The following is a 22031-nucleotide window of genomic DNA, read 5'->3' on the forward strand; positions in this document are numbered from 1 at the left end:
GTCACATCCTTCACGTATGCGTGCGTGTGCGCGTATGTGCTTCCTGCGAGTGCGTCTAGCCGTGCCTCCCCCCCTCCCCCCTCTTCAAAGCCGTACGGGCCTTCCCAAGCATCTGTAGACTCCTTTGCTGCCCTTGTTTTACATATCCTCCTGCCCCCTCCGCTGCTTCCGGCTGCTGTTCCTCCTCCGGCCGCACACGAGTCCTGCCAAGAAAAGGCAGCAGAAGGCAACTATGCGATGAAAGAAATGACATAAAAACCACTATAAAACATAAAGGCAGACAACAGAGGGCACAGCTAAGACTCTTGTGGGTGCCATGCGGTCACGTCGGCAGATCGTCTCCGATGTGGTCAGCGTGCCCGGCATGGATCCGTGGAAAGATGATCGCGTGCGTGACTTTGTGGCTATCAACACCATTCAGCGGCTGCGAGCGTACCACTTGCCGGCGGGTGCGCCAATGCCTGCAGTGCAAGAGGTCAACACGGCGCGTGCACGGAATCTCATACTGCTGCCGAGGGCGGATCCCGATCACCGGCCTTGCCTCGGCGAGCAGCCCCCGTCGCGTCCGCAGCAGCGGGGAGCATCGAAGCAGGAGACACAAGGGTGTTGTCAAGCGGAGCAGGACAGCTTAGGTGATGATGATGATGAGAATGCCCAGCGCGCAAGATCGCCAAATCCCGCCTCCGTTCCTCCGTCTCCCTCTTCGACCTCCGGCAATGAGGGCGACATCAATGGAGATTTTGTTGAACGGAGGGGTTCTGCTGTGTCCGTTACTGCGACACCGTCCACGCAGTGCGCAATCGACCGCGCACGAGCAGTCTTTTTTGGCGCCTCATCGTTCACTTCCTCCACCTCACCCAGACGCCTAGTAAATTCGCCTCATGTCATGTTGACCCCGTCCATGGCGTCCACCACGACCACGCCTTTCTCGTCGGAGGCGAGGGTGGCGGGCCGCCGCCGCTGTGGGGGAGAGGTGGGCACTGGAACTACAGGCGACGTCTGGGTAACGGCCGTGCCACCTGCCGCTTCTTCATCATCGGCTGCCAGGTCACTTGGCATAGAGCTGGACGCGTACATCGAGTCCAACAGCACGCCATTGCGCCACCCCCCGCTGATGAGGCACGCCGGTCCTTCGGATGAGGTCACCAAAAGAGATTCGGATGTGGCGCCGAACAACTTTGCCGCTGCTGTGGCCCATGAAGCCTCTAAGCTGGAGACTGATGGGTATCGCCAGAGTAATCCCACCAAAGCGTCCGAAACAGGCACTCCCTTTCCCCTAGAGGAGCAGCCCGATTCACTAGAGACGACGCCGGCTGCGGTTCGACCCCTCTCACCGAAACCGTTGGACCTCGAAGGGAACGAGGCTACAACCCCATCCCACACCCACGGTTGCGGCGGCGGCGGCGGCGGCGGCGGCAGAAGCAGCAGCAGCTGCGCTGCGGACATTGTCCACACGTGCGATGTCTGCAACGCCATCATTCAGTACTATCAATCCATGTTGACGAGGGGCGTCGTGCTTGACCGCTACAACCACAAAGATCTCGCCTTTGTGTGGTGGGTGCTGGGTTGCAACATGGACGTCGCCGCCCTTGAAAATCGCGGCCCGATGCGACGCGAGGCACTCATGATCACCCTGCGCAACTTCTACTACACGCTGCTCTCGGCGGAAGAGGCAAAAACGACGGCAGTGGCGGCGGCGAAGAGCCCCACTGAAGGAAAGGAACTAGAGGGAACAGGCAGTGCCGCTACAGTGGCACCTCCCAGCGGCCGGGCGACTGTGCCAAGAGCGGTGGGCGTGACGGACACTGGGGATGGGCGAGGCATGGCTGAGGACATGGAACCGCACACTAAGCGCGCGAGCAGCAAGGTCGTCATGAACAGTACCGACGCAGGCGATGCACTTGCGCCCGCCGATGCTACGAGTCAACTCTCCCGCAACTGCTCTCGTGATTCTCACACGGCCAACGCCAGTGTCGCGTCTGCAGCGCCCAGTCGACATAAGGGCTGCTCAAGGAGACTGGGGACTGGGGGCAGCGCCACGGCAATGAAGCTCGATCGGGCTGATAACTACCTCGTCGCGTCCAACAGTGATGACGAGTGTTCCGTTGAAGACTGTGGTGGTATCGGCGGCACCGAGGCCGATGACCAGCATGCGTTTCCACCAATGACGACGCGAGGGGGAACTGCTATTCCACCACCGGAGAACGCTTCCAACCGTGCGAGCACCGCACCAAGGCTGCGACGCGGTGCAGTTGCTTGTAACCTTCCTGGTTGCAGTAGCAGTGCCGCGACACAAGATCTCGCCGCCGCACTGCAAATGGAGGATGCCGAAGAGACGGCAACGGTCGCCTCACAGGAAGGTGTGGACGACGCGGTCGCCAGCGGAGCGGATGTGTTTCACAAACCGATTGAGAGCAACGTTGTGTCCCCTGTGAGCTCACCGACAGCGTCACGCGCTTGTAGCGTCTCGCAGAGCAGCAGTGGTGACGTTCGCCGCCGTCGCCGTTGTGCTGCGGAACGCAACAAGGCCGTTGAGGAAACGTGGGTCTCTACGCGGACAGGAAGGCGTGCTGCGGCCATCAAGGCCGCCGCGCAGTTGGAACTGCAAGGCTGCCCCGACTCCATGGCGCATCGCAAGCTAACCGATGCGCTGCCCTCCGCCAAAAAAACACAAGTGTCGCGGATGACGGCGGCCAAGTTACCGAAGGGAGAAGCATCCGCTACTGCGACGCTGAAGGAGATGGATACCACACTCGTCTCCGTGACACCCTCGGTACCCGCCTGCGGTGATACAGCATCCAAGGCGCAGCGGAAAAAAAATGCCGCTTCGAAGCGGGCGCGTAGCCCTAGCCTCTCGACCTACCCTGCCGAAGGGAATGGAAATCAAGGCAGCGACACTGACGCTGACAGGGACGGGGAACGGATGACAGGAGGAGAGGAGAGAAAGAGCACCGAAGCACCACAAATAGCATTGCAGGGGCATGCCAGCAAGAGCAAGAACCGTGCTGCGGTCACCGCAAAGAGGCCAACGCCAAAATCAGAGAAGGCGAACATCTCTACTCTTGTGACGACACCGATGGAGCTGGTAGCAGCGACTATCAGTCCTCCTGGCACAACCACAGTCCCCCTCACAGACCCCACCACTGCCACCACTACTCCTGCCAAGGCTGCTGCTGCTGCTGCTGCTGCTGCTGCCGCGACGGCCTCGAAAAGAAGTGACCGTGGCGAAGAGCACCGAGGACGTCCCCGTGGCGGCCTCAAGACGCCTCGCATCGACGCCACGGCGCCGGAGGAGGAGGGTAACAGCGTGCTTGCCAGTGTCGCGCAGAACAGCCAGCGCCGGCGTGACGGCAGGGTGTTTTCCACCGCCGTCCTTCGAGGGACCTCGTCGGAGACAGCTGCACCTGATCAGCGCTCCGATACAGCTGGCAGGGCTGTTGGTGTCTCTCCCCCCTCTGCTCTGGCCAAGGCTGGCGAGGATGCGACCCCGTGTCGATTCCCTGTGTGCCGCATTCCCTTACACCTGTCACCCAACGAACGCGCCGTGCGCTCACGTATCCAACAACGCATGGGCGTTCTTCTGGCGACGGCGTCACCACGCAGTTCCTCCGGCACCGCCTCTCACGACACCAGCCCCGACCCACAGCGGACCACAGTGTACTCATCCTACACTTTTCTCCTCTCTTCCTTTAAAACGGCTACAGGGACGCACATAAGCTCGGGTGGCGACGCTGCTGTGCCGCGGGCTATAACGGCTCCCGTGCTTTGGTATGGGCAGGCTCCTCCTATCGTCGTGGCGAACGAGTCCACATCCACCAGCAGCAGCGGCGCTGGCTCTAGCAGACCGGAGCGAGAAACTGCGGTAGCGGCTCCATTCAGGGAGGACGCGTTGCCGGACCGCGACGCGCCTACCCTGTCCACCGCCATCGCCACAGCGGCTGTCCCCACCACACGACAGCGTGGCCGAAGGCGCAGGATTGAGGGTGGCATTGATCCGTGTTTGCGTGGCAACATTCTTCGGCATGACCAGATCGCTTTGGAGCGACGAGTGAACGATCGAGTGGCACAACAAGTAGAGTGCCAGCAGGCTGCTGAGTCGCGTGTCACTCAAAGCGGCGAAGAGGCCTGCTGCGCTGTGGCGTCAAACATGGCTCAGGTGAAACGGGAACGGCGCAGCAGCAGTGAAGAAAAAGAGGGGCCTGGCGAGAAAACGCATGTCGTGGCGACGGCAGCGGAGGTGGCTGGCTCCGGGGTCGACTCACCAGCTCCGGCGACGGGCTCATCTTTCGGCACAGAAGCGCACGTTTCATTCCGCGCAGCCACGAAAGCAGAGAAAATCGCGACCAACACCACGGCTGGGGAGGCGTTTCTCCCTGAGCAGCACCACCGTAACTCAGCGCAGCGCACGCCGTCGCCGCAGGCATTGGCCTTTGGCGACCTGCCGTATGCTCAACAGTGTCTTTTGGTATGGTCTGCTGCTGGGTTACTGGAGCAACACGTGCGTCAGCTCTGCGTAGCCGAGACTCGGCGAGAGCGCCTCCTGGCGCGGTGTGGCCGCATGGCCACACGACGGATGGCTGCACGTGTCGCGGCTGTCGCCCAGGGCAGCACGACGGAAGGGAATACACGCGGGACCGCCGAGGATGCCACCGCGCAACTGGCCAGTGAGCTCGGAGGAAGCGACGCGGCTAGGGACAGCGGTGCGAGTGGGGAGGAAGAGGACCTGTCAGGGGATGAACAGACGGCGGCGAATTCACGATGCCCCGTTCGTGGGCGACCGAGCGAGGTGTCACGCAAGGCCGATGGCAGGGATCACCCTCATCGCCCCGGGCATGGAGGCGACCACTCTACAACTTCACGCTCCTCCTCTGCGGCCTCGTCGTCCACGTCCTCGGAGGAGCGCTTCCGCAGTGCGATGCGGCCGCTACCGCGACGCGTCTATGACTACTGGGCCGCCTACCGCGGTCACGGCGACAACGGCTGACGCACTCGGCACCACACGTGTGCGCTTTCCGTCTTCCAGCAAAACGAGGAGTAGAAAAAAAAAACACCGATCCTCCGTCCGAATCCAAAGCAAAGCAGAGGTGGTCAAAGGAGAAAAGCTTCGTGTGTGTGTGTGTGTGTGTGTGTGTACTTCGTTGAACTCTCCCCTCCCTTTCCCCCATTGTTCTGTTTCCTGGACCCCTTTCAGTCTCACACTTCTGCGTCACGCGGCTTTCTACAATGCGCATGCATGCGTGCAATCATTGGAGGACTCGCGCCGACACTGCGGCTATTAGTGAGCGCCTCTTGCGGTTTTCTTTTTCGCTTATGCACAGACATTATTTCTCCCGCCCTTCCTCCATCCTCCCTCTCTTTCCCCCAAGCGACACACCTCTCTTCCTCTTTTTTACACACTCGGCCCCCGTCATTTTTTTTTCTCAAGCGGCTAAGGGGGATCACTCCCTCGCCACACATTTGCTCTTCTCGATCCTCTATTCCCATGTGTGAGCATCCTTCCCCTTATATTTCTCCCTCCCTACACACACACACACACACACGTGCTGGCATTTTCCAATTAACAGGCTTGAATGAATGCTGCATTTCTTTTCGGGTGTGTACAATGACCTCTTTGGCACCCCCGAGTTCAATGTGCTAATCGTCGGCCGCGAGCACGCTGGCAAGTCGACGCTGATGGAGCAGCTCAAGTTTCTCTACACCCCAGCCACGCAGCAGCGCGAGGCGGAGGCGATATCGCAGGGAGAAAATCGACGGCAACATGTGCCATGGGTGGTCACACCAAGCTGCAATGGAGGTTCAAAGCCCACCACCGCAACCAAACTCGACGCGACGGACGCCCTCGTGGCACCACCACCACAACCACTGGAGCAACCACAGCAGCAGCTGCGCGAAAGGCCGCTTCCGCCCGGCCTCCTACTTCCTGCCACGCCAGAGCACCTGGCGCAGAAGCGCATCCGCCCCACTGTGGGTCTCAACTACGCCGTGGTGCACCACCGTTTTAGTCCCCCCGTCTCGTCTATCTCGCGAGTGAAGCAATCGCAGCTGTCACAGCGAGCCATCGCCTCCCTGCCACCACCACCGGAGGATGTCCTGGCTGAGCAACGTGCACGCCACCAAGCACTGATGGCCAGCGCCCCAAGTGAGGCCCTGACACGTGTGGTGCTGCGGGACCTCGGTGGTCAAGTTGCACTGCGCAACCTCTGGGCAAGGTACTACCCTCTGAGTCAAGGATTGGTTTACGTTGTCGACAGTACGCTGCCCTCCCGAGTTCTGTGCGCGTCGTCGTCACAGGCACCTGCCGCAGCACCGCCGCCGCGCGATCACTTCACCGGACAAGAATTGGAGGAGGTGTACAAGGAGGACCGTGAGCTGCTCATGCGACTCCTACAGCACCCCTTGCTTCGGGACGTGCCTGTACTCCTCCTTAGCAACAAGGCGGACAACGTGTCCCACATATCGCTTACATCTTTACAGGAAGCGCTTCGGTTGGCGGAGCTGGCGTCTGATCCAACCTTCTACATGCCGCAGCACAGCGGCGACAGCGACACAGTGAACGGGGCGGACCAGTGTCGACGAAGACAGCACTGCAATACGAAGGGTGGGAGCCCTTTGCTGTCGTCAAGTCCAAACGTTAGTGTATCCCTTACCAGTGAACCGCTTTCCCGTCACTGCGCCGGCTCAGAGAAGACGCAGCGACAGGTGGGTGCGAGCGGCTTCGGAGAAATCTCAATGCGAGTGATGGAAGTGAGCGCGCTCAACGGTATGGGAGTGACGGGGGCTATGGACTGGCTAGTGGCGCAGCTGCTGCACCGTGCGCGAAATGTGGATGCCAATGTCTAGTTGGCTTCAGCACTCTCCCCGTGAAAAAGAAAAACTCACCGTAAGCTGCGGTCTCGCGGGGGGGGGGGGAGGGAGGGAGGGAGGTGTAAGTGGAGACCACCAGCAGATATTGCGATGGTGGCTTTGTGCCAGCCTCTTTCCTCCAGCACACCACCACCACCACGCGTCCCCCCCCCCCTTTTTTTTGTTTCATCTATACGCACACACAAATGTTTGTAAGTCTCAGATCCCTCGACGCTCTCCCCTCCATCATTTTCCCTCCATAATGATCCCGTTCGATCTGGAGTAGAGAGGAGAAGCGCGCACCCGCACACACACACACACACAGAGGAACATCACAGACCCGCCGTGTGGAGATAATCCAAAAAGCAAGGAAGCGGGGGACAAGTTGCACGTCATCCCGTCAAGACCCTCGCCACCTTTCGCCCTTGTTTCCCTTCTTCTTTTTCTCGGCCCCGCTTTTCCGTGCGAGCGAGTCGTTAATTCTCTGGCGCCTGACGTCGGTCTCCATCTGCTGAGTCGCCCTTCTCACCTCTGGAAAAAGGGAGGGGGGAAGGGGCGCTCGTACTTTTTCCCCCACCTCCGATCTCCTTACCTCTCGCAATGTGTTCCTCGCTGGAGGAGGGGGAGGGGGGGGGGAAGTGCCACACCGATGCCTCCCCCCTCCACCACCACCAAGGGAAGCGGGCTGGGAGTGGGGGGCGGGGAGTGAGGTGCTGCGAGAGTTGAACAAGGAGACCATCTTTTCGGGTGGTGTGGAGGACCGTGGCACTGAATTTACCCCACTCTTCTCTTCACACCCGCACACGCACGTTCTTCTTTTTTTTTTGCACATTTCTCAGGCACTCGCCCCCTTCAAAGACCAAAAACAAAATTACGATAAAGGGAAGAAAAACCTGTACATCAACACACACACACCCAGCATACGTACAGCGGGTTACTCGCCTTGGTTAAAGAAGAAACTCCACCACTTCGTTTCCTGCACACAGCGAAGACACACATCACCACTGTGGGGGATAGACAGAGCTGCAGGCCTGGTATGGGGGAAGAAACTGAGCAGGCATGGCCTGCTCTTCCCAACAATCATCTCTCACCCGTCAGCCTTCACATGTCTTCACTTCCCTGGAACCCAGCGAAAGGTATACACGAGCTAACGAGCGTCTTGCGGGCGCAGCAAGGCTCTCACGAACCCTTAGCCACTTCTCTCTCTCCACCTTTTGTATGTTTGTGTCTCGTTCAGCAGTGACGAGCTCGCGGCATCTTTTGGTTGTTTTTTTCTTGGCGAACTCTCTTCCCCCCCCCTTCCCCTCCTTCCCCCGCTCTTCCTTCCCCAGTCGCTTTTTTCTACGGGAACACAACAACAACAACACAGAGAGAGGAAAAAAAAAGAGAGAGCAAAGGGGCTCATATGTTTGATACAAAGAAAATAGTCGGCTCGATGCTGGGCTGTGCGCCCCAGTTTCTGATGGCGCACTTCTCATCGGTAATACTCGGCATCGTTGCCGCATACGAAGTGTTGCTCTTCTTTCTAGGCCACCCACCCTTTTTCCAGCGCGTAGGAGAACTCTTGCTGATGACAGCGCTGGGCTACTGGGGCGCACGTGGTACGAGGTACGGTATTATGCAACTTGTGTGCCTGATTGAGGGCACAGACCGAGAGAAGGTGAATAGCCCAGAGAGCGCCCTCAGCTCTACACCATTGCCTGAGCCGCAGGTGACAACTGATGAATGCGATTTGAAGGGTCTGGACTGAAGAAAATAAAAGCGAGTTTTTTCTTGACTGCTGCCCCCCTCCTCCTCCCCCCTCCTCGTTCCGCTGCCGCCGGGGTACCAGTGTTTGGAGGGTGCGAGAGGTCGCGGTCCTGTCGGACGATGAGGGAAGGAGATGTGCACTGTGTGCCGTTTCAATGATTTAGACGGGTGTACAGCAGGAGTGACACTATTATTACTTCTCTCCTCTTGCTTGTGCTGCGGGGAGCACCGACGTTGTAAATGGCAGGGGGAAGTGATCGTTGTTGTTGACATTTTGGTTTATCACGTACATATTGCGTGTATCCTGCGCATCCAGCATCTTGAAGGCATAATCAACTTTTTCCCCATATTGGGCACCAGTGCAACTCAATTGAATCTCCCTCGCTACAGCTAATAGCGCATCTCTATGGGGTTTTCGTGTTGCGTGGAGACCCTCTTGATACAAACCTCCACACGGTACACACCAGATGTGCACAGAAGAATGTGTAGGCGCGCACTGGCCTTTGTGGGGCCACACTGCGGTGCTCCGTCCAGTAAGTTGCCCGCAAAGCCATGGTTTTTTTTTGTGGTGGGGGGTAGGGTAGGGGGGGGGGCGCCTTCTGATTTCTTCACAGGAGGGAGAGGAGTGGAATGCCCAACACAGCGCTAGCATAACGAACATTTTCTCATCCCACCCGTCCGTTTCTCTCTCTCTCTGTTCTCTCTCACACTCATCCTTCCTCTTCCTCTTCCCACACCCCCCCCCCAATATACACCACCTTGCGTAGCGTACACTTTTTTCTTTTTGGGAGATTCCTCTTAGCTTTCTCTATATTGATCCTGCCATACACACTCACACACACACACACGCGCAGATACATAATCGTGGTGACAGCGCAACTCTAAAATGGCTCAACAGCAACCCTACCGACAGTACCAGGGGTATGCGTACCCCACCGAGTTCCAGCCCGTAGCGACGGGCAGTCACGACGGCGGTGCAAGTACATCCTTCGGAGGAGTGAGAATGTCGCCTACCCCTGCCCCCTCCCTCTCCGGCACCACCGGCCTTGTTAGGCGCTCCGCGCAACACGCTGGCGCGTCTGCCGCGTCCAGCGCGTCAACCGGTGCCAACGCGACGGGCCATCACAACTCGTACGGCTACTTTCATCGGCAGAGTAGCACGGTCGATTTTAATAGCGGCTACAACAGCGATGTCGGGAGCTCGGCATCCAATGCGCTATACGGAGGTGGCGGCAGAAGCGGGTACCCAATCCCGAATTCCACTCTACAGCCCCCTGAGGTGGTGGTGGGGGGGCCTGGCCAAGGCCCTGCTAGGGGCTCGTGTGCAACCTCGGTAGAGGGTTCCCCTGGGACATGGGCCGCAGAGCCTGGCGTGGAAGGCTTCTTTACAGGCAACGGAAAGTCCTCAGAGCTGCCCCCTCCGCTGCGGGGGTCTGGCGTTCACCCAGCCTCCAGCGAAGGGAGCGCTGTGTCGATTGCGAACCACAGCGGATCAGTGCCTCCACCGGTTCAGCAAACGTTTCTGTCGTCGGAAACCCAAATGCAGTCCCCGCCATTGCCCCCCCAGCATAGTCATCGGCAAAACTATCATCAACAGCAACAGCCGTACGCCGTGGCAGTGCCGTTGTCTTCGACCAGCAGCCCGCAGCGGGTCACGATGAGCGGGGTGGCGCCGCCGGCGGCTTTATTTCTGCAGCGCAACGGCCCATACGTTCCGAGTTCAGGGAACCCGGGCAGCCCCAGCGTGCGAGCGGCCTACGATCCCTCGGCAAACCCTAGCGCCACCGGCGGCGGGATGTCTAGCGGCTACGTCAGGGGCGGTTTTTGGGGGCGTCTGGTGTCGCAGGTTCTCCCAGCGCTAGACGACAAGACCGGAGATCCAAAAAGCGGGACTGGTTTTGATAGTGTAGCCGCTATCGGCGAGCGCCCTCTGTATCAGCTCCGCTTCGGAAACCCTGCCGATGACCTGCCGCTGCTGGAAGAACTCGGCTTTTCCCCTCGACATATACTAGACAAGGCGCGGGCCGTGCTGAACCCCTTCAAACCGATAAGCGTAGACGCGGCGAAGGACACCGACCTGGCCGGTCCCGTCGTCTTCGCTTTTTCGTTGGCACTGCTGTTGTCGCTGCGTGGAAAAATACAGTTCAGCGCGATTTACGGCCTTTTTGTGCTCGGAGTGGTGTTCTTCAAGATGCTCCTCTCCCTGATGCAGCCGAACGGCGATGTACCCCTACAATTTGTTGCAAGTACAATCGGCTACGGCCTGCTCCCGACGGTGCTGCTCGCGGCTGTACGCAGCGTAGGCGCGTGGCTTATGGTCCTCCGTGGTGTCCTGCCTCTAACGCTGCTGATGGTGGCGTGGTCGGCGTGGTGCGGGACGACACTCGTCGTGAAGGGGTTAGGGATGGCGGAGCAGCGCTATCTCGTCTTGTACCCGATGTTTCTCTTATATTCTGCCTTCAATGCGGTGGCTGTGTACTAGAAAAAAACAGCGAAAAAAGGGGGAGGGGGTGAAAAAAAAAGGTGGTGGTACATATGCCCGAGGGCACGCGGCGATATCGCCTCTTCCCCCGCCCCCTCCCACACCACCATCACCCCCACCACCACTATCCCGCACAGCACATGTCTGGAATGTGTGTGTGTGTGTGTGTGTGTGCTCATTAGTGTTTGGAGAAGAACCAGGGGACTCTTGACTCCACGAATCAAAACTTAGAAGGTGAAAAAAAAGGTATGCAAAGATGGTGGGCAAAGGGCAATACAGCCGGCAGTTTTCGCAGATGTCAGTGGGCTCAGTGTGAAGTGAAAAAAAAAACTCGGTGGACAAGCCCCTCATCCTATGAGGTCCGTCCTCTCTCTCTCTCTCTCGGCTCCCCCCTCCTTCCCTCCCGTCCGCTGCTCTTATCTTTGTATGCGTGTGCATCCCAAAGCGATGGCCCTCTTTCCACTCTCCCCTCCATTGTTCAGATTATGTGAAGTGGTGTGCGTGGCCGGCCTGATAGCTGGCCGCTGTGGGCTTATCGCCTTGTTTGCATCTCCAGCCTGCCTGGGGGATCCCCCAGAGCATGTCAGGCCATGCAAACCATATAAAATGGAGCAACCGCGAGGGGGAGCGTAGAGACACTGAGGGACGGCCTTGTCTCACGACTACCCCTCCCCCCTGCCTTTGTACGGTTCTCGTGCATCTCACCTTCATCCCTTTCCTCCATTCAATTCTTTCTCACCCACACCGCCATCTCGGGACTTCACACACAGACACACAAACATTAGACTCCTATAGGCAGCCAAACAGACAAACGTGCGGGAAAAACAAGCTCTTAGCCCATCATCTCGACTCCACGTTTCGCACTCTTGGTCAAGATAGACATACATTTGAATCGCCACCACCATTATAGTAGTGGATAGAGTCCGTTCCCCGTCTCTGACGTCGTCGTCGTCGTCCCTCTCTGGCCTTTGTTGGGTGACAGTCGAGATATTAGGTCCACCACGTTGTCCTGGAAGGTGCGTCTGTGGCGTACAAATATTGTCCACGAGGGGAACAGTCGCTATAAACCACCACCACTACCGAGCAGGAGGGGGAGGGGGCAAGCACACACATAGACACACATAGACACGCACACACATACAAGCTTATATATATATATATACACACGCACATATATACACACATATATAGAAACTTCACAGCGCTTCCTCTTACATACACACACACGCATCGCTTACGTCTTCCGGTGGCTCCGTTGCGCATTAATCCCCTTTCTTCAGCCCTAGATCGCTCTCACGCAAACCGCTACATCTTTGGAAAATGCCCGGACGCTCTGCCGCTGCTACACCGAGGACAAGAAGTGTGAGTGAGGGTGTTAACTCGTCTCGACCACAACGCTCCTCTATCAGCAATGCCAAGCCCGACACCTACGCCTCCGTGCCCGATGCGGTCTTCTGCTCGGAGACTCTTCTAGAGGAGGCCCCTCATGCCGGCCGTGAGGCGGAATACGAGTCAGTGGTTGCCTACGTCTCAAGGAGGCTGTCGCACGAAACGAACACATCCCTATTTGTGTGCGGCGGCTGTGGCTGCGGCAAGACGTCCACTGTAAAGCGTGCGTTGCGCGCCATGTCAGCGCGTGTGCTTCCGTGCGATGCAAAAACACGCAGTCTCATCAAGCATAGCACCCTCGAAGAGTGCGGCTGGCGAACGTGCACCGAAGGGGGTGAGGATGCCGCAACTGCCACTGCGGATCGAATGGGCGAGACTCGTGAAGATCAGCTAGCTCGTCCCACCTGTACTCCACGGTGCTCTGAGCAGCTGAGAGCTGAAGGAGGCAGCACTCCCAGCAATGAAAACGGGCTCACACCACCATCATCGCCCTCTCTGGCCGCTGCACTGTCACACACGACATCGCCCGACACGCCACTTGCGCCAGCTTTACCACTGAACGCCGTCATCTGGAGCACATGTGCCCGCCCCGCCTTTTCATCACCCGAATCGAGTCGGCCTAGTGTCTGCAGTATCGACTCCACAGCGACAGCTCTCGCAGCTGCCGGTGTGTCGAGCGGCGTCAAGCACGGTCGTGCAGCGGGTGATTCCGATGGAGACAACAGGCGTTCAGGTGATTTGGACAGGTTGGCCACGGCACTCTTCACACAAGACGCAGGCAAGAGGGAGCGGGCAGAGGATCTGGAGCCGAGGTCACCACTAAGCATGCATCCAGCGCCCTACAGTCTGAGCTACTTCAAGATGCGCTACCCCGAACTGTTCTCGCACAGTTGCACTCGTGGAACGGCGTCGCCATCTTCGAAATCTGCGTTGCAGGGCCGGAGGGTTCTTGGCCACTACATCAACTGCGCCGATGTCAGTGGCCCGCTCTTGATCGAAGCGGTACAGGACAGCATCCGGGCAACGTGCACCCGTACTGACAGCGCTACACTTTTGCTCCTCCAGTGGATCGCATCCATTGGCAAGGCAGCGTCGAGTCGAAGCCACGCCAACGGTGGTGTAGCTACTGCATCGCACGGTGCCTCAACTTCTGCGCTTTCGAAACGCCATGCGGCCCTGCCAGCGCTCCACGTTGTGGCGCTTGACGAAGTGGAGTACCTTCGCGGCGGTGGTGCCAAGACGCTGACCCAACTCGCCGAGCTCGCTTTCCAGCACCCCTCGCAATTCGCTCTCATCTTTATCTCAAACCAGCGCGCCTTCGTGCACGTGCCGCAGATGATGTTGGAGCCGTTGTTGTTCCAACCGTACAGTGAGGCACGGCTAAGAGAGATTGGGGCCAGTGTCACCAATGCCGAACTGCAGCGGTGCGAGCAGCTCTCCAGAGTAGACGGTCGTCGCACCTCCAGAACCGCCTCGGCGAAGAGAAGTGCAGGAAGTGCAAAGGTGCGCAAGGTCGCGGCGCGCTCCTCAGCCGCGGGACCGGATCACATTAGTGCCTCTGATGTGGACATCAAACCCCGGCTATTTGATTACGTCGCACGGAAAGCGCTTCTTGAGTTTTCTGGGGATGTTCGGCAAGTCATCGCCATGTGCCACCGTGTCGTCTCTGTGGCCTGGCAGGAGGTGGCTGAGGCGAGGCTCCAGAGGGCTGCGGCGGCAACTACGAGGTCATCCACACCCACGGCGACTGCACAAGGCAATCAAAGCACCGCGGTTGTGAAGAATACACTCTTTGCTAACCTGCCCTCGAAGTTGGAGGCTGCCGTTGATGCGTACAGCAACCCCACATCTACAGCCGTGGCTGCGCCAACGACAAGGGCATCCTCTGGCATCTTGCAGACTTCTTCAGATGCCGCTGCTCTCAAGGATGCCTCCTCAACACGGTCCAGCGGTGCCTCCGGTGCGTCTTCAGCGTCACCTCCTGCTGCAGTACCGCCTCCTCCAGCGACCTCGCTGTCGTCCTCCTCCGGTGTGATGACGCTGGCCAAGAGCGTCCGTGTTTTGCAGAGCAACCAAGTCGAGAGCGACATTGACAAACACGTTGGTACGCTGCCAGAGCAGACTCTCTACGTCCTCAGCTGCATTGTTGTCCTCACTCTGCACAAGCAGGAGGAGCGCACCTACGCGTCGACGAGTGTTGGCGGCCGCATCGGCACGGCTCGCACGCCGGGAGCGGGAGTCTCAGGGGCACAGCGCGCAGCGCCAACGCTGTCGTTGAAGATGCATGAAGTTCATCAGCTCTACACAAGACTCATGGCAAAACTGCACTTCCCCGCAATGCGGACAGATGGCTTCCCTGTACAAGTGGACTGCCTCGCCGACTTTGGGGTGCTGACGCGGCCACAGCAGCGCGGAAACGACCGCGTCTTCTCACTAAACGGGACATGGACCTTGCCCGCCATGCAAGCCGCACTTGTGAAGCGCGGTGAGGCGATCAAGCAGGACCGCATGGCAGCTGGTGCGGGGGCTATGATGGAGAACCGTTTTGAAGAGGTGCTGCGCGAGCTGGCGAACCTGCTCAAGTAGAGTTCAGTGCGCGACGTGGGCATCTCTTTGAAATGCAGCGTTCAGTAAAGGTGCTGAGTGACGCAATGAGTGGTGCGTCTGGCGATATATATAGATAGAGAGAGAGAGTAAATCCAAGTTCAACAAAGATTAAGGGGCGCACGCGCACACAGGCACGCGCAGCGTGCTCACATGTAATCCATACTCTAGTGTAAGAAATAATGTGCATGTGTACTGCTCGCCGTGTCTGTGCACATCCGCTTACGTGTGTTGCCGCTCCTCTTTCACCCACCACTTATTTTTTCTTCCTCGGGTTTTCCTAGCCTCTATGAAAAACACCGCGTGCATGTACATTTATTTTTTCCTCACACACCAGTGAGTCTCGTCTCTCTCTCGTATCTGTGTGTGAGTGCTATTGTTTCCCCTACGGGTGCTCGGCCCCCGTGTGTCCTCTAGCCCCTTTCCTTGCTATTCCCAGTGAACATGTTGAGTGGCGGCGGCGGCGGCGGCACTGTGACGATGGCGCATCGCCCCCCCCCCCCCCACCCACCCCACCCCACCCCTCTCTCTCTGGTTTTAGAGGGGTTACTTCATCGTGCTCGCCTTTGCCGTACAGACTACTCCCCTCTCTTGTTTTTCTCTGCCCCCCTACCATCTTGCGCCATCACATACATGTTCACATACAAACACATCGTCTTTCCACATCGTATCTGGACCTCGGTGCAGTCTCTATCCGTCGTCGACACCTTTTTTCTTCCTCGACACCATGCCGCGTGAGATCAAGACCCTGAAGGAGTTCCTCGCCATCTGCTCCCGCAAGGATGCGCGGTGCGTGAAGGTGAAGCGCAACCCGAGCGCCACCAAGTTCAAGGTCCGCTGCAGCCGCTACCTCTACACGTTGGTTGTGAACGACAAGAAAAAGGCCGACAAGATCGAGCGCTCCATTCATCCGTCTGTGAAGAAGATCGCGGTGACTGCCCGCTCCCACGCCAAGACGAACGCTGGCGCCAAGCAGTAACATTGCCTGCACCAGGACCCGCCTAATAGTACAAGGCGCCGCTCTTATTCTCCCTTGTTTGGCGCAGTCAACATGCGCTAAAGAAGGGAGAAGAAGAGCTCGAGAAGGAGGTGCTTGAGCGCCAACGGAGGAAGACATAGAGTTGTGAAATCTCAATACGGTGGTCTGGTGATGGTGTGCTGGCTGTGGTGTCTACCCACATCTCTTCCTCACCCTTTTTCCTCCCCTTCCCTCCCCTCTCCGCATGGTCGAAAAAGGGGGATGAGGATGGCGAGGTCGAGGAGGGAGTGGGAGTGGGAGTAGACACACCGCAACATTGTGGACACCTTTCGCCCCCCCCCCTTTTTGTTTTGCTGTTTTTCCGTTGTTCATTTTTCTTTCCTCACCTCCCACCACCACCACCATCACCCGACAAACAAACAAACAAAAAATGGAAAACTGTTTGGTCAAACTTCGAAGTCCGGTCGTGTAAATTTTCATCGAAAAGGGGTACGACACATCCGCGCTTGTGTGTGATACGTAGAAGGGGAGTGGGGAGGGGAAAGAGAAGGTGGGCGAGGACATCGTGAGAATATCGCACCCCGCTCCTCCTCCTCCTCCCCCTTATGTGTCTTGTCCATTCTCCACTCGAACGTCGCACATCACCTCTGGTTGGCGCAGAGTCATCGCCTCCATTTTCTGCCTCTGCTTTGATACACGATATCGCACGTAGGCGGTGCAGCAATCATCTTCCCTCCATCCTCGGGCCCTCTCTTTCTTTTTTTGCGTCCTTTCATCGGTTTCTCGTGGATTATGGGACGGGACGTGGCGTGGCGCTTCACAGTTGTAGCCGTGCTTTGTATTTCTCCTCTTCCTCCTTTCCTTTCAGAGCCTTTGGGCTTTTTGGTTCTGACATTTTAACACACCACCCAAACCACATCCCGCCATCAAAACCGTAACGCCCTCGTTACGCGCGTCAACGGGTGCACGTGTACGCGCCCACGCCCACGCACACACACACACGCACACATACATATATATATATATATATATATATATACTGGAAGAGTGCTCAAAAACGGAGCTGCAAGACATTTCAACAACCAAAAAAGGGGTTGGCAAGGCGCTTGGGAAGATTTGAAAAAAGCAAACACGCAACAGAGTTCATCATGCGCAACGCAGCAACAGAAACGCTTCTAAGCCTCGTCAACGCCACTGGGATGGCCTTGACAGAGGACAGCTTTGCGGAGTACATGGATAACGCTGACCCGCTTGGTGAGCACCGAGCATCGTACCACATTCCAACAATGCGCGATGGTACCAAGTACTCTTACTTGGCCGGGAACTCGCTGGGGCTGCAGCACATCGGCGTGGAGGCGTCTATACAAGACTTCCTCAAGGGGTGGCGCGAGCAAGCGCTTGGTAGACAGCTCATGTCGCCTATGTCGTGGTTCGAGACTGAGCAGACGTGCGTCAAGGGCATGGCGGCCCTTGTGGGTGCCAAGGACACGGAGGTGGCCATCATGAACACCCCCACTGCAAACTTGCATCTTCTCCTGAGCTCCTTCTACCACCCACAGGGCAGTAAAAAAAAGATCATGATAGAACCCCATAGTTTCCCCAGCGACAGGAACTGCCTTGTCTCGCAGCTCGAGATGCGTGGGCTGAACCCTGCCGAGGACCTTATAAGGATCACCGCACCGGATACCAAGGACTGGAGAGACCCCACCTCTGTGATTCCAACGGAGACGTTCCTCTCCGCCATCGAGAAGCGCGGAGATGAGACAGCCATCATCATTTTGTCAGCCGTGCAATATCTCACAGGACAGTGGTTTGATATCCCGGCCATCGTGAAGGTCGCGCACGCCAAAAATATAATCGTCGGCGTTGATTGCACCCACGCAGTGGGCAACGTGCCTCTGCAGCTTCACGACTGGGAGGTGGATTTTGCCTGTTGGTGCACGTCTACGTACCTGAGCAGTGGTCCCGGTGACGTGGGTAGTATTTTTGTTCATACGAACCACACGTCTGGCACGACGCCGCTCAAGCATCTCAAAGGGTGGTGGGGAAGCGACATCAGAAGCCGGTTTTCGCAGCGCCGTGAGTTTGATTCAGCCACGGACGCCCCCGCCCAGCTCATTAGCAACTCACCCGCTGCATATTACGTCATGTTGGCTCCGTCGCTAAAGCTAATGGTCTCGGTTGGCATGGAAGCGATCCGACAGAAATCGTTGCTGCTCACAGCCTACCTGGAGCTTCTTGTGAGTGAGCTTGTGCCTCCAGGGTGCATTGAGATTGTGACCCCGGCGGACCCGAACGAGCGTGGCGCCCTTCTCTCGCTTCGCATTCTGCCTAATAGACTCAAATGTGTTGAGACGATTGCTCCGGCGTATGAGTGCGGTGCTCACGATGCTGCCGAGATGGACGACGCCACTATTCTTCAGCGTCGGCTGCTGGCCGAGGGCGTTATGATTGACAAGTTTTCTCCCGACGTGTTACCCGCGGCACCGGCGCCGATGTACACAAGCTTTGCCGATATCCTTCGCACCGTGCGCATTATCGCCTCACTCTTCTAGTCGACCGCACGTATATTAGAAAACACGTGAGGTTCTGTAATGACACGCCTCGACGTGTTTGTTGTCACCAGAGCCAATCACACACCCTCACACACCCCAGCATCACCGTAGCTCACCTGCCTCCAACCGCAGCGCAGCGAAATCTCTCCTTCCCCCCTTGGACGAGGAGGAGGGGGGGGGGGTAAGGAGGAGGGCACGAGCCGTTCCTGTCGCCAAATCGGGCCACGCATCTGACGAGATCACCTCACCACCTTCTGGGGGCGTGTGCTATGTCATCACCGCCAGACGTGCGTGTAGGCGGACGGCGCCTCATGATCCACACAGACCGCGGCCAGCGACCTCCTCGATGGCAGAGGCGGCGACGTCTGTCGCGCAGGGGATGAGGGGACAAGCGAGGGGAGAGGAGGGAGGCTAGCCGCAGATCAGTGCCACGCCGGGGAGACTCTTGTGCCCAGCCCGTATGCCGTGCTCTTTCCCTCCGTTCTTGCTCCCTCCCCTTCCCATCCCTTGAGTCACTCGAGGATCCCAGATTCTACACAACGGGGTGGGAGCCGGCCACACAAAAGTCAGGGGAACTCGACAGCGTACCTCAGGAGTGATCCCATCACTCATCCGGCTCCTCTGTCCTCACCAGCCAACCCCCGTCGGATGCAGGAAGTGCTCCAAACGCCGCACACATGCCAAACGCTGTGGGAAGGGGAGGGGGGTGATTGGTGTCGCGTACCACCACCACCACCAGTCTCGCTCATCTGCTACTCCTGTCCTTCAGACCTCTGGATGCCTTGGGTCTCCATGTGCTGCGACACACCACCTAGGCTTGGCAGCGCGATGAACCCAGAGGAGGGGGGCTGCAGCCTCCTCTCCTGTTGCGGCAGCCACCAGTGCGTCATTATTGGTCGTCCGCGGTAACCGCTCCTGGTTTGGGGGGAGGGGGAGGGGGAGTCTACCGGTACCGCCTTGAGCAAAGAATACAAGTGTATGTGCTTCGCGAAGCGGGAGAATTACTGCCCCGCATGTTTCGGGGTACTCACTACAGCAGCGGGTCCTGTGGACTGCAAATACACAAGCCCCCCCTCCCCGGCAGCTGTGGGTAGAACACTGTCACCCCACCACAAAGTCACGGTCCAGTAAGCCCCGTTTCACCCAGTGCCATCCACAAACAGTATATATATATATATATATGACTCCCCAAACAGACCCCGCTCAGACGAGCAAGTACTGCCACTAGCTCTGGCAAATCGAGCCGTGGCTGCTTTCATGATATCTGCAATGTGTCCACGACTTCCGGGCATTTGGTGGCTTGGTGAGGGAGGAGGGGAAGAAGAATCGTAGTGTCGCCCGGCTGACCCCCCTTTCTCCGTGGGGGATTTGAGAAGTGTGTGTGTGTGTGTGTGTGCGGTCATCCGTAAAGAGGCTCTGGTTTAATCTTTGGGCGTCTCCTCGAGCCCCGCACCCAGCGGTTCGCCCGCCGTGTCCAAAAGTGCGCCCCGTGCCGATCCTTGTGGGTTTCTGCAATGTGAACATGGGCACACGACGATTGCCTGAGAATTTTTGTGATGTAGCAAATGAGAAAAAAAAAGGGGGGGATTCTGCGCTGAACTTATTGAGTGCCGCGAAGATAACACCTTCCCCCCCCCCCGATCTACCCCAGTCGACGGCGCAAAAAGAGGAGGGGGAGGGAGGGGGGAAGGTGTAATTGAATGAACGATCCGCACTGTCCCTCCCCGCCCCTCCCTCCCCCTCCCCTTCCACGGGTCGTGGTGGTGGTGGTCCATGCTAGTTGGGGTTACTCTAAAGCTCGAGCACTGTTGCTGATCTGTCGATGTGGTAGGCAACGTCTCTGTAGATCGACATCGCAAGCTGGATACGGCACAGATTCCCAGTTTTCGCTTTTTAGAAGATGACTTGGACCTCAGTCCTCATCAGCCCCATTGGGGGGGGGAGGGGAGGGGGGAGGGATGCCATCCCCCTCCCTCCAGGTGGCCATCGAACGCAGTCGCCCAGTGATCGCGCGGCCCCCTGTGGTGACCGTGTTCTCATAATGGATGTTAACCCCGCGCGCGCAAAGTGGCGGGTGCTCGGTGACATCGCCGCTGCCCCTTCCCCCCTCCTCCCCCCCCCCCAACAAGCACACATCACCGCCTGCGCTGAGCCATGCGGGGAACCACCCTCGTGTTTGCGCCCGTCTAGTGGTTATGGGGCTCATTCTGCAGAGAGAGCTCACCCCAGCAAGGTCGTCGATTCGCACTCCAACTCAGGTGGTGCAAGCCGGTGGCCATTCAAATGACCCGAAGCCCCCGTGCCGACGTCGCCAGGTATGGCATCACAGCATAGCCAGACCCTCACTGCTTAAGCTTTGTACTTGAAGCCTCCGAGGGGGGCTCACATTTGTTCGGTTGCGAGAGCACGGAGACCCCACCGTCGCGCCTCCTCTCGCTACGCCAGAATGATGCAAACCCAAGGAAACGAAGTGTGTTTCACACGCGTATGGTGTAAGGCGATGAAAGCCCCCGCCCCCTCTCACACACACACACACGCAGAGAATTCTTGACATCGCAGGTTTGCCAAGGGCTGGTGCCAATCACCCACCACCGTACACAGCTCAGGCGGTGGTCTCCTGGCCAGGGGTAGAGGGAGGGCGGAGGAGGGGGGGGGATTACAACGGTCACCCACCATCACACACGCACACAGACACGGCAACGTCGCATGATAAAAATATCTTTTCTCTATTTTTTTAAGACGCAAAAAGCAAGCGGCAGACACACATTTCCTTAGGTCGAAATCAAAACGCGGTTTGCTTTGAGCGCCCCGGTGCACGAGTGTCTGCCCGATCGCAAGCCTCTCCAGTACAGCCCCAGACCAAACATGTCCGCCGACACCCCCTCCCGCAAAAAAAAAAGCTCGCGACCGCCATACTAGAAGGCAGAGCCTAGAGGGCTCCGGGCTCTCCTCACCAAACGAGGAAGGAACAGGGTACTCAAAACCCCCTGTGACATTACCACGCGATGAGGTGTTCAGCATCATTCATGCACACGTGAAGAAGTGAACGTAAAAAAAAAAACAAGAAACCGGTTGTCAATGTGGAGGCGATAGGGTTCTCACACAGTGATCTACGCCGTTCCCACAAGAATTCGTCTTGCCGTTCTCCGTATCTCACTCACTCACTCTTGTTCTAGCTTGGTGTTTGTCCGCCTTCTGCTCTCCCGTGGACCTCACCCCCTTTCCCTGCACTTCTTCTCCCCCTTTTCTCTGCGCTTCCGGTATCTACTTACCTCGTTGCCCAGAGCCTTCGCGTTTGCCTCACGTGTACTGGGAACGGAGTGGTTCTTTGTTGTTGCTGTTGTTGTGTGTGTGTGTGTGTTGAGAAGAGGCCAATCATGTAGGTGGCGGTCGTAGTTGTGCGCGCACCCCTGTCAGAGTCTGTCGTGGG

At 57.9% G+C, this 22031-nt stretch overlaps 7 protein-coding genes across 7 annotated transcripts; all 7 read left to right on the forward strand.

Annotated features, from left to right (window-relative positions):
* Positions 1 to 316: 316 nt before the first annotated feature.
* Positions 317 to 4984, forward strand: JKF63_04268 (uncharacterized protein; the record flags this gene model as incomplete). The annotated part of the gene is made up of 1 exon (XM_067900260.1): positions 317 to 4984. One exon carries the CDS (start codon positions 317 to 319, stop codon positions 4982 to 4984), a length of 4668 nt encoding a protein of 1555 aa, XP_067756444.1.
* A 590-nt stretch (positions 4985 to 5574) lies between these two features.
* Positions 5575 to 6840, forward strand: JKF63_04269 (uncharacterized protein; the record flags this gene model as incomplete). The annotated part of the gene is made up of 1 exon (XM_067900261.1): positions 5575 to 6840. The coding sequence occupies one exon, from the start codon at positions 5575 to 5577 to the stop codon at positions 6838 to 6840; it is 1266 nt and encodes a 421-aa protein (XP_067756445.1).
* A 1408-nt stretch (positions 6841 to 8248) lies between these two features.
* On the forward strand, positions 8249 to 8593 carry JKF63_04270 (uncharacterized protein; the record flags this gene model as incomplete). Its single annotated transcript, XM_067900262.1, has 1 exon — positions 8249 to 8593. The coding sequence occupies one exon, from the start codon at positions 8249 to 8251 to the stop codon at positions 8591 to 8593; it is 345 nt and encodes a 114-aa protein (XP_067756446.1).
* An 885-nt stretch (positions 8594 to 9478) lies between these two features.
* On the forward strand, positions 9479 to 11074 carry JKF63_04271 (uncharacterized protein; the record flags this gene model as incomplete). Its single annotated transcript, XM_067900263.1, has 1 exon — positions 9479 to 11074. One exon carries the CDS (start codon positions 9479 to 9481, stop codon positions 11072 to 11074), a length of 1596 nt encoding a protein of 531 aa, XP_067756447.1.
* A 1320-nt stretch (positions 11075 to 12394) lies between these two features.
* Positions 12395 to 15049, forward strand: JKF63_04272 (uncharacterized protein; the record flags this gene model as incomplete). Its single annotated transcript, XM_067900264.1, has 1 exon — positions 12395 to 15049. One exon carries the CDS (start codon positions 12395 to 12397, stop codon positions 15047 to 15049), a length of 2655 nt encoding a protein of 884 aa, XP_067756448.1.
* Positions 15050 to 15794: 745 nt separating this feature from the next.
* Positions 15795 to 16046, forward strand: JKF63_04273 (uncharacterized protein; the record flags this gene model as incomplete). Its single annotated transcript, XM_067900265.1, has 1 exon — positions 15795 to 16046. One exon carries the CDS (start codon positions 15795 to 15797, stop codon positions 16044 to 16046), a length of 252 nt encoding a protein of 83 aa, XP_067756449.1.
* Positions 16047 to 17194: 1148 nt separating this feature from the next.
* On the forward strand, positions 17195 to 18601 carry JKF63_04274 (uncharacterized protein; the record flags this gene model as incomplete). The annotated part of the gene is made up of 1 exon (XM_067900266.1): positions 17195 to 18601. The coding sequence occupies one exon, from the start codon at positions 17195 to 17197 to the stop codon at positions 18599 to 18601; it is 1407 nt and encodes a 468-aa protein (XP_067756450.1).
* Between the last annotated feature and the right edge of the window lie 3430 nt (positions 18602 to 22031).

Source organism: Porcisia hertigi, chromosome 26 (assembly GCF_017918235.1).
Source record: "Porcisia hertigi strain C119 chromosome 26, whole genome shotgun sequence".
NCBI classification, from domain to species: domain Eukaryota; phylum Euglenozoa; class Kinetoplastea; order Trypanosomatida; family Trypanosomatidae; genus Porcisia; species Porcisia hertigi.